Source organism: Triturus cristatus, chromosome 2_1 (genome assembly GCF_964204655.1).
Source record: "Triturus cristatus chromosome 2_1, aTriCri1.1, whole genome shotgun sequence".
Lineage (NCBI taxonomy): Eukaryota > Metazoa > Chordata > Amphibia > Caudata > Salamandridae > Triturus > Triturus cristatus.
The window spans coordinates 968,811,227-968,827,014 of NC_140581.1; the positions used below are offsets into that span (position 1 = coordinate 968,811,227).

At 41.3% G+C, this 15,788-nt stretch overlaps 1 protein-coding gene across 1 annotated transcript in view; it reads right to left on the reverse strand.

Moving 5' to 3' along the window:
* FREM1 (FRAS1 related extracellular matrix 1) overlaps positions 1-15,788 on the reverse strand; it is a 578,635-nt gene that overhangs the window by 182,903 nt on the left and 379,944 nt on the right. Inside the window, exon 24 of the mRNA XM_085633804.1 lies at positions 10,595-10,859. Within this exon, the coding sequence (XP_085489930.1) occupies positions 10,595-10,859 (265 nt within the window). The remainder of the gene's footprint in view (positions 1-10,594; positions 10,860-15,788) is intronic.

Sequence of the window (15,788 nt, forward strand, 5' to 3'; positions counted from 1 at the left end):
CAAACACCCAATTGTAGCGCCTGACTCTCAGAGGGTAGCTTTGCAGAGCAGTCTGAGGCTTACTCAAGGGAGGTGGTGTGGGCTAGTAATCGCCATTTGCAGGTGCACAAAAATAACACTCAATAATTGATTGTCCAGTCTGCACTTTGCTTTATAAAAGTAAGAGTACATTTATTAAACACACACACCACTCAATACTATGCACCAATTTACAAATATGCATAAGCTGTTGGAATTACTTTGTGACATTGCATAACATCTCCACCCCTCCCGCAGGGGGTGTGGGGTCTAGTACCACCACTCCCATGTATGCACATCAACTTGCCCCCAATGCAGTTAGTTGAACATAACCTGGAGCGAGGGCCCTGCACACTGGCACCATCCCAGTGGCGACCCACCCCATTACATCAACAAGCATTAAAAAGGGGTAAACCTGCCTTGGTGACACATGACCCTGACTGAGCATCTCCTACTGACCATAAAGTATGCACCTCTATATCTTAAAGGCTAGCAGTCTGGGGTCTTCACCTAAGCGCAGCAGCAAGAATCCATGTTTACGCACACTTTAGAATGACAGTACTCATCACCTTGGTTGATCATTTGAATGCATTGCAATTACAGCCCCTAAGGGCATCACAGATGAAATCACAGGATTGCGCATATACAGCCAGACACCCTAGCAGGAGGGTCCAACAACATAACTCCATTTAGCTTAACATCACCTTACACATGTGACTTACAGTCCCTTCAAAAGAAGTACTCCCAGCAACTACACTTCTCCTGCAGTGCGCCTCTTCACTTTAAAAGGAATCACAGGTAAAAGCATGGGATTACGTAAATACAGCCAGACCCCCTAGCAGGAAGGTCCAGCAACATAACTCCATTTAGCTTAACATCACCTTACACAGGTACTTCACTTTACACATGTGACTTTCAGTCCACCTAAAAAGAAATAATCAATAGTAAATGCATTTTGGTGCAATTACACCACTTCACCTCCAGGGGATGACCTTCTCCAGACATCCCCAACTCAGCCCTTCACTCCATGATGCACTTCATAGTACACCCTCAGCTGTAGAACATAAGTTCCAGCCTAGAAGGTGTTAAAGGCTGGCTGAGTCCTTGAGGGGTTATTCTTTCAGATGCCCCGTGAAACTTAGGGGTGGACTGTTCTTCTTTATGCTGGGGGAGACTGCGATGCTCCTGCAGCCCCCCTGCACCCCTTTTCACACGTGAGGGTGACCCCCCTCCTCTGGGGGCCACAAAGCACCAAAACGGCAGATTTCCAAATGCCCGGCGAGGCATTATGGGGCGCTTCATGCTCCTCTTTACCAGCCCCAGCCACTGGGAACACTCTCCTCTGCCCTCTGGGTCTCTGAGAGGGTAGATTCAGCAGTGTGCTGTCTTCCGTGAGGGTGACCCCCCTCCTCTGGGGGCCACAAAGCACCAAAACGGCAGATTTCCAAATGCCTGGCGAGGCCTTATGGGGCGCTTCATCTTCCTCTTTACCAACCCCAGCCACTGGGAACACTCTCCTCTGCCCTCTGGGTCTCTGAGAGGGTAGATTCAGCAGTGTGCTGTCTTCACTGGCTCCCTGCGCCAGCCTTTCGCCAGGCTCGCCTTCTGGGCCTCTCTCCCTGCGCAGAGGCCCCTGCTTCTGTGCACCAGTCATGGGCTCTTCTTCTGGTGCTGATAGGGTCCTGGGGGCAGTCAGGGGGTCTCTCCTTCCAACTGCCCATTGCGCCAGGCTCCAGCACCTTCACCCTCAGCACACCACACCCCAGAGAGACCTTCTCTTCCTGTGCAAGCACTTTTTAAAAGTTGAGTAGGGGGCTGGCAGGAAGTCTCTGTTGGTCCTATCAAACAGCGACACATCACGTCCCTGCCCCTGCTCCCTCCTTCTTGTCCAGCCTCTGAGCTTGTTCAAAATGGCGTCCTCCAGGATTTCTGCCACATGTCTCGGAAGCACCTTCCCCCCAAGCTGCCTTCCCTCCTTGGTGCAGCCTGGTGCCTGGCACCCAGCGACAGCGGTTGATGGATTGGCCTGTAGCCCCACCCATCTTCTCTTCGTGGAGAGGAGGCCCTCGCTTGTGGAAGAAAGGTTATCAATCTATCCAGCTGAGGTCAGCCCTCAGCCTGGGTCTGGTCATGGCTGGCTCAGAGAAATATGACAGTTCTGGATGACCCAAAAGCAGTACAAATATGACTTTGGACTCTGTAGAATACTTATTTTCACATTCGCTACATTGGACTTACGTGCGTGTCTGGAATCTGTAGGCCTAACGGAAGTTAATCTAGCCATGGGCCCCACATTCCCTTAGGGGAATAATGAAGTGAAAACACAGTAAAACACACTGACTTTCCCTGGCATGTTTCTTTCCAGCCTATAAAGCCTATTCCATGTACACACATGTCTGCATGTAACCAGCCCGGTGTCCCTTACTCCAGCTGCTGCGCAGTGGCCTGGTCAAGCTAGGGGAACACCAGTAAAATCCCCATGCAGTCTCTTACATCCTGAGTTCACTGTGGGTGAGTCCCAACTTATGAGGCTCCCCCACAGTAAAAGCTCAACAATTAGGTGCTCAAAAAGTGAAAAATCCGGGTGGCCCATAGTGTCAGAACCACCTTCTAACACCTACGCTATCCTACATTTTCAACACTCACTGGAGTTGGAAGCGTAATTTTAACCCCTAATCTATCCTACACTTTCCCTACTGTTGCACTCACTGGAGTGGGAATTGTAATTTTTACCCCTATGCTATACAACACTTTCCCTACTGTTGCATTCCCTAGAGTGGGAATAGTAATTTTAACCCCTAGGCTATCCAACACTTTCCCTACTGTTGCACTCACTGGAGTGGGAATACTAATTTTTACCCATACGATTTCCAACACATTCCCTACTGTTGCACTCCCTGGGGTGGGAATAGTAATTTTAAACCCTACGCTATCTAACACTTTCCCTACTGTTGCACTCACTGGAGTGGGAATAGTGATTTTTACCCCTACGCTATCCAACACTTTCCCTACTGTTGCACTCACTGGAGTGGGAATAGTAATTGTAACCCCTACGCTGTCCAACACTTTCCCTACTGTTGCACTCATTGGAGTGGGAATAGTGATTTTTACCCCTACACTATCCAACACTTTCCCCACTGTTGCACTCACTGGAGTGGGAATAGTAATTTTAACCCCAACGCTATCCAACACTTTTCCTACTGTTGTACTCACTGGAGTAGGAATAGTAATTTTTACCCCTACACTATCCAACAATTTCCCTACTGTTGATCTCTCTGGAGTGGGAATAGTAATTTTTACCCCTACACTATCCAACACTTTCCCTACTGTTGCACTCACTTGGGTGGAAATAGTAATTTTTACCCCTACGCTATCCAACATTTTCCCTACTGTTGCACTGTTTGGAGTTGGAATAGTAATTTTATTACCTCCGCTATCTAATATTTCTTGTATTATTTTAGTAAATGTGGTATATAATTAATATTAAAAGATTAAAAATAATTTTTTTAATTTAATTTGTTATATGTGTTTATTAAATTTTTATTTATATTATTGTTTTATGTGTATAGATGTATTTATAATTTATATGATATTTAAAAAAAAATTATGTTATTAAAGTAATTAAAAATTATTAGTAAGTAAGTATATATATATTATATATTATATGTATATGTTTAATTTATTTTTCACATTATATATATATTACTTATCATTTTTAAACATTTTAAAATATTTTAACTATGTTTGTTTTAATTATATGTATCATTTACTTAATTTTACATTATTTTTTTAACTTAAATAAAACGATATTTTTTACAACGATATTTTTGACATCGATATTTTTTTTCCAATATTTTTGTACTTACCATAATGTAGATAGGATGTCGATATTCTTGACTTCGATATTCTTGCATCAATATTTCTGTAGGTCGATATTCTAACCTTCGATATTCTGTCAGTGATTGGTATATGTGCACGCGCACGCGTATATATATATATATATATATATATATATATATATATATATATATATATATATATATATATATATATATATATATACGTATATAACATTATCTATGGCAGGATGACAGGACGTCCACCGTGAGCCCCCGGCCCTTCTCACCACCCTGTCTGCCCTCAGCTGGGAGCATTCAGCTGACCTCCTCTGCCTCACAGAAGCAGATAGATGACTCAATTTTTCTCAGTCTTCAGAGGCCCCTGTGAAAGAAGAGCATACCTTTCGATTCTGCTTTGCTGAATTACCTGACCTTTTCCCCTAAATCTGGGACATGTATTTCAAATGACAAAAAGTGTTGAGAGACAGAGACAGTCCACCAAAAACTGGTACTATCCAGGGAAATCCAAGATGTCTGGTCACCGTAAAGTAAAGGTACCATTGCTCTAGTTTTGAAGAGTAACCATATGCAACGTGGTCTGTATATTGCAATGTTAGCTGTTTTTGTAGTGACTTAAGGGTCTATTAGGATGGCGTTCGGACAAGCACTCCGACCGCCATGGTAGCGGGAAAACACCGCCCGCTAGGACCGAGGCATAACCGCCAGTCCAATTAGTATGCTCCGCAGTCGAAATCCGACCGCGGCGGTACGATCGTGGCTTTTAACATTGCGGCGGTTGCTGCTGCCAGCAGCACCGACGCGATGTCCAAAAAGACAGGTCCAGCATATCCCTGCACAGTGCCTGCCACCTGGTACAGGGATATGTTTCAGTGCACCCCAACCCTCCCAAACACATTGTGGGCCCGCAGTGGGCCCCCGGAGACATTCTCCGCATGCCTTTCCATGGCGGTTGCACCGCCACAGAAAGGCTGGCTACCGCTGGCACCATAATCATGCCGGCAGAGCCTGGCCCTGCACAGGCCCCATTTCAGCGGTCCAGCTCTGCACGCCAGGCAAGCGTGCGGACTGCTACCGGCGGAAAGGTGGCGGGCGGAAAATCTCACCGCTGCGGTCGTCACCGCCATGCTAATGGGACTGGCGGTTTTCTGGATTGCGATCACAGGAGAATGACCGCTGCCGTCCCGGCGGTTGCCACCGCCGGCCCGGCGGAAGCCACCTGACCGCCATCCTAATAGACCCCTAAATGCTATAATAATGTTTGGGGACAGAAACCTGGCACAGAGAGTTGTAAAGACTTCACTGTGTATTTTAGTTTATCTTTAGTATAAGTGTCTTGTGTGCATTAAAGTACTGATGGGACATTGATCTTATTAGCTGGTATTACGGAGTAAACTGTATTCTGGATGTCTACCCTACCTCACTTCCTTGGGTAGGCCTTGGACTGCTCTGTCCTGTTACCCTGAAAGACTCAAGTGTTCCTCACCCACACTTTACTTCAGTTACACTAATCCCATACTTAATTGTAAAATGCGGATTTCTGTGCATACAGAACCCCACCTCCTAAATACACCTAGGAATTGAAAACTATTTTTTTTAATGCAACAGGCTCAATATTAGTTTGATACCAACAAACAACGGAGATAAGGGGATGTCTTCCATAATGCCTTGCTGTGTTTCCAGCTTCTTTTTCAGTGTACAGATGAATCATAATGATGCCCCAAGGGCCCACGTAAATTGACAAATGAGTCATAAAAATATCCCCTTGAGCACCATATGTGTCATCGTGTTCCATAAAACTCCCAGCTGATATGATAAAAAGCCTTCTTGCTATCTAGTAAAATATTGTCGAGGGACTGAGTTGATGCTACATAATTTATAGTGGCATCAGATACTGTGTATTATTCGAAAATGGTATGTCCTGAGATAACCTTATTGGTTGTTATGGAATAGACTCTTTCAAATGAAAAACCAGAATCATTTTTTAACTAAACAACAGAGCAACAATTCTCAGAAGTTTTAAAACCGTCCAAAGAAGCTTGCATAGTTGTGTTAAAGAGGCTATTCGGTTATTTATCATAAATAACTTGAATACACTTGTTCCATCCGAGCCCAAAATGTGAGGATTGTAAACAACATTCAAAGAATTTATAAATAAATTGTAGAATTTTAAAGAAATACTAACATTTGTTGTGTGATCCATATGCTCTTATGTAACTTTTGGCACTAAGAAAACTTGAATTTGCGCATTGCTGTAGTGAGAAGTAGACCACGGTAAGAAGTAGTGTGCTGAGAGTGTCTTGTTTAGTGGTGAATGTATTTAGTAGCTGGCAAATGAGTGGAAGTGTGTTGCAAATAACTGTGTGTAACTGAGTGGTTAACACCCATTCTATATTGTGGCCTTAGCACTGTAATTACTATCATAGATGTGTTGGGTATTTTGTGGCGTGGGTGTTTTGTATGTGTGTGTGTGTGTATGCTTGTTGCTTTTTTGTCTGGAATATGTTATGTGTGCATGAGTGGGAGTTATGTCTCTGCTGGTATTTCTATAGTACATTTATACAATGGATATGCTCTGTAAATGCTATGGACTGTATGAGTTGGGCACTGATACAGTGGTCTTGATGTCTCTATTGGTCATTGTTTCATGAGCCAGTATCGTTTGGGCTTGTTAACTGCCTACAAATAGATATATCACTTGGTTTGTGGTCTGAATGTTTTGCAAAGTGCAGATGATATGAGCGTGTATTCGTGTTGTGTGTGTGTGTGTATGTGTGTGTGTGAGTAGGAGAAAGGCCAAGAGAGAAGAAAGGGAAAAGAAGGGAAAGAGAGAGCGAGACAGAGAGAGCGAGTGAGAGTTTACATCAGATGGAACAACTGTGCCATAGCAGTTGATGTTGTTTGTGGCTCTTCTCGAGATGTGGTATTTGCAATACTTTGGTTGTCAATTCAGAGGCCCAATTTCCAGTTGTGTCCCTTTATGTGATCCATGGGTGCATGTGTGTTTGCTTATGATTTGGAATAATTTGAGCACCTGAGGTGTAGATTTGGATGGTCTCCATTCAGTGTATCAATTCTGGTTTGTACTGCATATCCCAGTGCCTATGGATATGGGTGGTTAAAGAACTACAGATTGAAGAAGACACTTTGATGCTGGTGTGGTTGTGATCTGTGGACATGCATTTTTATAAAACACACACTATACAGAGACACCAAGGGGACAAATATAATGGAATGCAGGATATATGTGGTAATGAAGAGCAATAGTTTGTAGGTGGTTGCCTTCGACACTGGAGATTGAGCTGTTGTCAACCACAGGCATTTGCATGCACAGGGGAAGGAGGAGCAGGCGCTTCTACTCAAGGAATGTGTTTACTCGAAGGATAAAAACTGTGACCAAAATGTAGGACAACCTCTTACAAATATGTTAGGTCTGGGAACTCAGACAGGAAAAATAACAGAAATCACCGTCAAGTACAGAGAAGCCGGTCAATGCTAGATGCATAGTTTAAACAAAAACACTTCAGCTCTTGTTGCTCAAGCTAGAGAGAGGCTAGATCTTATGATTTGATTGTTCACTAAAGACGAGTTTACAATTCTTGAGAGAATTGCAGAAGTGTAAGCAATCCCAAGCTCACAGCTCACGTCAAAAAATAATTTGCTTATGCTTTGGATGATAAGAGGGGAAACTGGAGGAATCCTTGAGTTTAGCCTCATACCAAGACTGCAATATCAGCCTGCCTCACAGAATCCCAGTATTTTCTACCAGTTAGAGAAATTGTCTTAATGTGAGGTTTTGAGGGGGAGGGAAGTAGCATTTTGTTCTCACGCAAGGAACCTCCTAACTTGGAGGGCAGGAGATGAACATTTGTGCATAGAGAATGTTTGACAATCATCCCTAACTTATTTCTCATATTTTGATATATTTTCCACTAGTTTGAATTTTTTAAAGGTTAAGAGAGTAGACCTCAATATAAACCATACAAACCCATGCTATAAACATTAGCACCTTTTTAAAACTTTGATATTGGCTGGGAAAATAAACAAATTACTTTAAAAAAAAAACATTTTACAAAATAGTGCCATTTTTTAAAGTAAAAAATTAGCAATCAATTAAAACCTTAAAAACCTCCTTATTAACCATTCTGTAGTTTGAAAACAAAAACGTATGGTATTGGCTGTCGAAAACTAATATTTTGGGATAACATTTGACTTGATAACTTTTTTAAACCTTACAAATTTAGCAACCATTCTCAATTTTGGGCATAATTACAGGTAATTACACGCACGTTTGGTATAAACTACTCCTATTTGTATTATTTGTAGAACGTCGTAGTCATGCAGGTGTTTTTGACAAAGCCATCTGTTCTGCCTCACCAAACATAGGGCTTGGTTTAGAGTTTGGCCCATCTGGTTACTCCATCACAAACTTGACGGATATCCCGTCCGCCGTATTATGAAACCATTTTATCCCATGGTTCTTGTCTTGTTATACAGCGAACGGGTTAACCATCACATTTGTGCTGGAGTAACCTGTCCGCCAAACTCTAAATCAGGCTAATAGTTGCTGCTGGAAAGGATACCAATCACCTACAGCCATACACACATCCTCTGTCCTGAAGAATGCAAAGTACAGTTTTGGATAGGGATTTAGGAAGTAATCTAGAGATTGGCGGAGCAGGTAAATTGCGGTCCTCAAATTGACAAACCTGCAGTTTCCCCGCCTCATTTAATGGCTATGGGCCCTATTCACAGAAGAAATCTGAGACAAAATCCTAAATTTACTACTTTTGGTATTCACAGAAAGCATTTAGTAGTAGTAAAGTTAGGATTTTGTCTTAAGTCTGTCTTACGTCTGTCTTAAGTCTGTCTTAAGTCTGTCCTAAGTTTGTCTTAAGTCTGTCTTAAGTCAGTCTTAAGTAAAACTTAAGACAAAATCCTAACTTTACTACTACTAAATGCCTTCTGTGAATACCAAAAGTAGTAAGTTTAGGAATTTGTCTCAGATTAGTTCTGTGAATCGGCCCCAAAGTTGGCAGGGGTTCGACCTGTGAAAACACATTGCAGAGCGCTCCATCATGTTATGGCAGCCAGCTCAGCGATAGTTTAGCTGGGACGACCATCTTTGGCAAAAATTCTCTGCCGACACTGTAGGAAGCTCTCCTTAAGGAGAAAAGGAGGAGCTGTTGTCTATGCCAAGTGCTTTCATGCTAATCTTTCAATTTTTTTGAGCAGTGCTCTGAATCACTGCTTCTTATTAAGACTCTATTGTAAGATTACATTTGATTTCTCTGACTGTCGTTGCAGAAGCAAGACTCGGAGTCTGGCAGGAGGCAGGGCCGGTCTTACCTCAGGGGACTTTGTGTTTAGAAATAACTTATGGGTTTAAAAGCACCCGCTGCAGAGTTCCTTGAGTGTCAGACAGTTTTCAGGCAACAATAAAAAAGTGAAGATAACTCTGGTGATTAATGTTTCTGCTGGAGAGAATCGGAGTTTTCTCTAGTGGCAGTTCTGACTCATTATAAAGTAGCACAGAGGTTAATTTGCTTGCTGCAAAGAACGTGTACCATGCAGATTACAGAACTGTTTTTATGGGGATAGCTCAGTGGATTACTGCTTTTGTCACAAAGATCCTTTAGTAACTTGCGGTTCATAAGTCACAATCCTAATATAGCACAGTGACCTATGAACTGTCATCAAGGAGCAGCATGCAAACTGCAAGGCATTAGGTTGGAAACTTATGATCTTCTCCAGTCTTTTATTAATCTAATGTTGCTAAAAATGGTTAGTTTGAGTAGGGATACATTCTTATTAGTAAAGCCAGCCCCAACCACTGTGGTACATTTTTAATCCTGAATTTGTGCTTCTCAACACTCTTAAAATATACTGCCTACTAAAAAAAATGACATGTGACTCCCACACCTTGTAATCCTCATTGTTTCATGTAGCATTCCCTATAGACTGATTTACACATGAATGAGTCACTGTCATTGCATAATGTGTGTTTGATGTAAAGTGCTCGGACATCCTACATTGTAATGAGTAGTATATAAAATAAATGAAATGCATGTGAGAGAAGGGCTATGGAGAGATGAGGGGCACTGTTGGAGGGTGGTAGTGAGGGAAGCCATGTAGCAGGTCATTGGGGAGGTGCCAAAAAGATTGCCGCTCAGGGCACCAACAGCGCTAAAACAAGCCCTGGGAGAAGAGCTCTCCATGGTGATGGACAGACTCTTGTGGAGCTGAGGCATTGAAACACCACAGGCCTTCCTTCAGAGTTGGAAGGGGGGATGGTGCACAGACACCCAAAGGCAGCGTATGTGCTCTAGGAGAGGTTGGATTCAGTTTGAATTCCACGCCTCCAGCGCACACAGATTGTGTTTGAGTGGCTGAGCTCCATTTCTCTCATGGCTTTTGCATTCAGACAGCAGAATAAGCATATGATAGGAAAGGACCAAGAGTTAAACCTCCCATATAGTATATCTGAGATAAGCAACCCATAATGATATTGCAGTGGTAGACAGAGCTTTGTGAACAAAGAAAGCAGTCTGAAAGCCATGTTTCTTTAAGTACATTCAGTAGGGGTTAGTAGTAAACATTTTATATCTGTGTTGAAAAATAACTAGGTATTATAAGGTCACATGTTTAGTTTTTTTTTCTGTACCTCTGTTGTCATACATTAGGTTTGAAGACAAAGGCAATATATATCTTAGGTTTACCTGAATGTATCTTTTGCAGTAGCTGATTTGCTGCTGTGGACATAGCAAACAGTCTGAGCAGCCACATCCATTTGACTGAAGCTGGTGGTAGCAACTCCTGGATAGCTGACATACTCCAGCTGTCCATACTGGGGTGGGGAAGTGACCTCGAACAGCAGCTCTTCCGGTTTATCCGTTCCATCAACAGCCAACAGTACATCCGTCGTCAATAAGACTCTGTCACCCTTTGACACATTAAGTGGTCGTGCAAAGATCGCAATATCCCCTGCAAGACACACAAGGGCATGTCAACAAAAGAAGTGCATTTTATTTAGCCAGCTTAATAAATGTTTGCGTGTTGTTTAGTACTACCACATATTTCAAATGTCATGATTGTCAAAGTTAAATTCGGTCATTTGTCTTAACTGTTGCTTTAACTACAACATATCATGTACATTTGTCGAGCATTAGTTTACTGGGGAGATGGATGACGTCTCTTGGCACTATTGACATGTACAAGATGTAAATCATTTCCCAAGCTGGTGCTAGTCAATTTTTCGACCTCATAAAGATGTCACGACTCAAACCTGTGAAAATATGGTCAAATGCAGGTCCCTGCGATGGATGCTTTAGACTACAGAGACATCAGATGTGTCTCCTTCTAAGTGGGTTTGCAATCCAGTAAAACACATAAAGGGAGCCAGATATCTGTTTTAATGTGTTCCCATGCCAACTCATAATTCCATAAAGTTAGGGGTTAGCTACTGGAACAAACTGCTCAGGCCACCAACACACAATACATTATATACCTCAAGCACTCACTTAAAACACTTTGGACTTAGAGTGTTGAACACTTGGCATAATTTACAGTGAGTGCAATGTGTGCCATGTAAACAGTACCCATCACTCCAGCTCTTCACCGCATGGTTGAAGTAATCACTTGTAGGCTAAAAACAAATACAAACTCCAGTTGATGTGCTTTTAAAATATGCACCTGAAATTAGCAAGCAAAGTGCAAAGAATACTAGTTATATCTTAGGTTAATATATTATACTTGACAGAAAAATGTGCCATTCCATGAAAGGTTCTTTCTTTGTTAAACTAAAGAGCAGACCCCCAGAGAGGCTGCTCCTGTCCACGTACTCCTTTTAGAGCTGAATGCGCAGAACCAAGCCACCTGTCTTTGGTGAATTATGTTATAAATGATACCATGTCTCACAAAGGTCATTGTTATTACATATTTTTTTTACATAAAGGTAAAATGTTACAATGTTGCGTTTGGTGTGCATTGGAATGGAACACTCAAGAACACTTCCGAACCCAATGGTGGAAAAAAGCAATCTGAGGTGGAGTCTCTGTCCCAGTAAATTGTGGGTTTCAGCAGGGTTTCAATTTCAAAGTCACCCCCAAAACCAAAACTCCTTTTGGAAGAAAAGCAAATTGGAAAGTTTTGTGTCCAATACCAGATGGCAAGTGCGTGAAAAGCATGTGATCTACAGCTACACGTGCTGCAAACAGTACTTTATAGGAGCCCTACAGATGTCAGCGCTATAACATTTGCTTGCAGAACACAACACAATTTAGCACAAAAAGCACTTTTACACACGTGAGCATGGCCATTGGACTGACTGGATGAGGGAATTTTCCCACAATGCATTTCTGCCACTGGGGGTAATTTATGTACGAAACACATAGCACAGAGGTTCAGATGTGGTGCTCATGTTGGGGCCGGTGCTCTGTAATATGCATGGTCAGTCGAGCCATTGAAACACAACATTGAGGTAGAAGAAGAAAGTACCTTTGGTAGGTTGACGGATTAGCACAAGAGTTTGGATTGCAAAATGTGGTGAAATAATCTGCTTGAAGACCTTTGTTGGGTGGGAAGAGGTGGGGTTAGGATAGGAAAATTGGTTAAGGCAAAAACAGGAAGAATAGAAAAGTCAATGGACAGCAGAAAACAGCTAAATTTTTTGGAACCATGAAGGCCCGTGGCACATAATTAGGAAGAATGAGTATCAGAGGCAGGCAACTAAAGAATCTCTATTTGATTTTGTAAACATATTTTATTTATAAGATTATTTGCATTGCTCTGACCTAAACCAGAGAAGTTCCATTGCTTTATGGAACATTAGGAATAAAAAATGTGGTTTATAGAGTTGTGAAGAAATGTGTCTGATGCCTTTAAATCAAATGATTCGAATAATCCAATCTTGTAGATGTTAGGGGTAAAGTAGGGGCATCATTTAGCGAGTCTCTGTAGTGGATGCTACCAATCAAAACATCAAAGAATAAATTCGAAACGACTTTCACTTCATAGTTGCTTTTTTGAATCATTTCATCATGGTTTTCTCAGACAGAATTCGCCTACCCTAGGCTTTACCTTATGCACAATCTGATACACATTTTACAGATTCTCTCAACTCAATCCCAACACATCTAAAAAAGGAACCTATAAATGAATTGCTCGAGGGACATGGTCCGTAAACTAAATTACTCTTGTTACACCTAATACAATTGAGGTTACCATGGACCAGAATTTATTTATTCTGAATGATAAAGAGGAAATCAGTAACTACCAACCTGAAGCTAAAATGAGAAGCATCATCTCGAAGAAACAGGATTATTATAAACTTAGACGTCAAATATATCTTGAAAATTACCACAATAAATATGCGCTCAACAGCAGCATACATACTTAATATTTTTCTTGAACTGCAAAATGAAAATATAAAAATACCTCGCAATAGCAGAAACTTGACTAAAGGAGGGGTCAAATTAGGTATTGGTACAATACTCTCACAGCAATGTGCCATACGCAACCATACTAGAAGTAAAGCGCATTGTGGTGGTGTTGCCTCCACATTGCTGACCCTATATATTTAGTAATGAACAATTGACCCTTGATTAGTGTATGAGCTAATGAAGCCTAAATGTGACCAAAGAAAACACCTGAAAGAATTACATTTTTCTCCAGTTACAGAAAAATATACTGTACAGATAATTAATTTAATAAATCTTTCCTAATGTCAGGTAAAGCCCTGCAATGTGAAATTTACACATATCTGCTGATCTAAATGAAATGCGCTCTTTGCCTATTTTCCCTTTTTGAGCAGCTTGAATTAGTCCTATATATTAATCACACCACCACCGCCTTTTTGGAATTGGAGATGTTTATGTAGAACACCATGACAGAATGACCAAAGGTGACATGGAAAATGTCCCACATGTTGGATTCAACAGATGCCGCCAACCCACCCTCCGTTTGCAAGTACATCATGCCTTGTGATAAATAACAAAACGTAATTACTCAGCAACTTAATAAACATCTGAAAAACACATGGGGCCCGATTCACAAAACTAACTTAAGACAAAATCCTAAACTTACTACCATTTTGGTATTCACAGAAAAGGCACTTACTCATTTTGGTGTTCACAGAAGGCACTTAGGAGTCCTAAAGTGAGGACTCCTAACTTTACTACTCCTAAACTGAGAAAAATCCTAACTTTAAGACTTTCTGTATTCACAGAAGGCATTTAGGAGTCCTAAAGGTAGGAGTCCTAACTTTACTACTCCTAAACTGAGAAAAATTCTAACTTTAAGATTTTCGGTATTCACAGAAGGCATTTAGGAGTCCTAAAGTTAGGACTCCTAACTTCTGTGAATACCGAAATGAGTAAGTGCCTTCTGTGAATACCAAAATGAGTACGTGTCTTCTGTGAATACCAAAATGGTAGTAAGTTTAGGATTTTGTCTTAAGTTAGTTCTGTGAATCGGGCCCATGGAGATTAAGATACTGGATGAGAGACATTTAGGTGTCATGCTAGGCAGAGGAGCGTAATCAGCTCTCATCTGTAAGATTTAAGGTAGGTAATGAGATAAAAGCCCAGCACCAGTGAACCTTGGTCCTCTAATACAGAGAAAAGTCTCTTGTGGATGCATCTAAACAACAGACATGTTCAGTTGTACGGGAACAATGGCAATGATGTATGTTAACAGGAAGACATCACTGTTTGAGATCTTAGCTTGCTGACTGCCTTTGGATCAAAGGACTACCTAAAATACTTCAGGTTGCAAATATCTTCTACCAGTCTATAGGATAGTTCAACGGATTTCAAACAAAACTATTATCCCAGACAATTCACGGCAGATATATAGCCTTAGACATCACAATTGAATGCATAGTCACACGGGACAGTTAATAACCTATTGGAAGTTTGTGACAACAACAATACCCAGCTCTTTTCTAAAGTTATCTGCAACAAGGAGGAAGATGTCAGAATTCTGAACGGCCAGCTTTGAGCAATACAACACGAAAAGACCTAAACAGAGCCTATGTTGGTCTTAGGCAAAGGTACTTTAAGTCTATATAAGGCTGTGTATTGACTACTAAAATTCTCTGCTGATGACAGTACAAAAAAAGATTTTACAGTTTTAAATTTACAAAATGATGAAGCCTCAAGAAATCTTTCTTTATTATTGTATTTCCATCTTCATAATAATTCCTTAATATTTGAGCATGTGCCAGTCTGCTATTGATGTTATTTTGGACAGAACATCCTCATTCTCTAGAGCCCACTTAGCCTATTTCTCTTTTTGAGGAGCTTTATTTAGTCATGGATACCATCAGCACCATCACCCCCTTTTTACCTTGAAGCCTTCAACCAGGACAACAACATTTGTACCTAGCAGCTCAAATCCTTCTTAGCTGATTCACTCTCAAAAATGTATATGATTTCACAGCTGAACCTTTTACAGTACCCACGTGCTTCACCCCAACCTCTGAACTAAAATCCTCTTCTCAATTTGTACCTTTCTTATTGCATTGTTGGAAACATTTACTCTTGGCCCTGTTTCATTAACTCAACCGTCTCCTTGACAAATCATTCTGCTCAGTCAGCTAGTTCCTAGACTTTAACTCAGCCTTCACCAAACCCTTCCTTCTCTGTAATACCATCTCATGTGTCACTTAACTCATGTCATAATCAGCCTCACCTTCATGTTTTTGTGATTATTCTTGGTGTGGAGGTTGGAACTGAGGCTGAAAATTGAGTATTAATCAGACATAGACATAACGGCGTCTTAGTCCTCCTGGGTTAAGGAGTTACAGTGAGAAAAAAGATTAAATGAAAACATTGACACCAATGCTTGCATTCAGAATGGAATGTGTAACAGCTGATATAGAGTCTTCCGTTGTTATCATGGTTAAAAGTCATT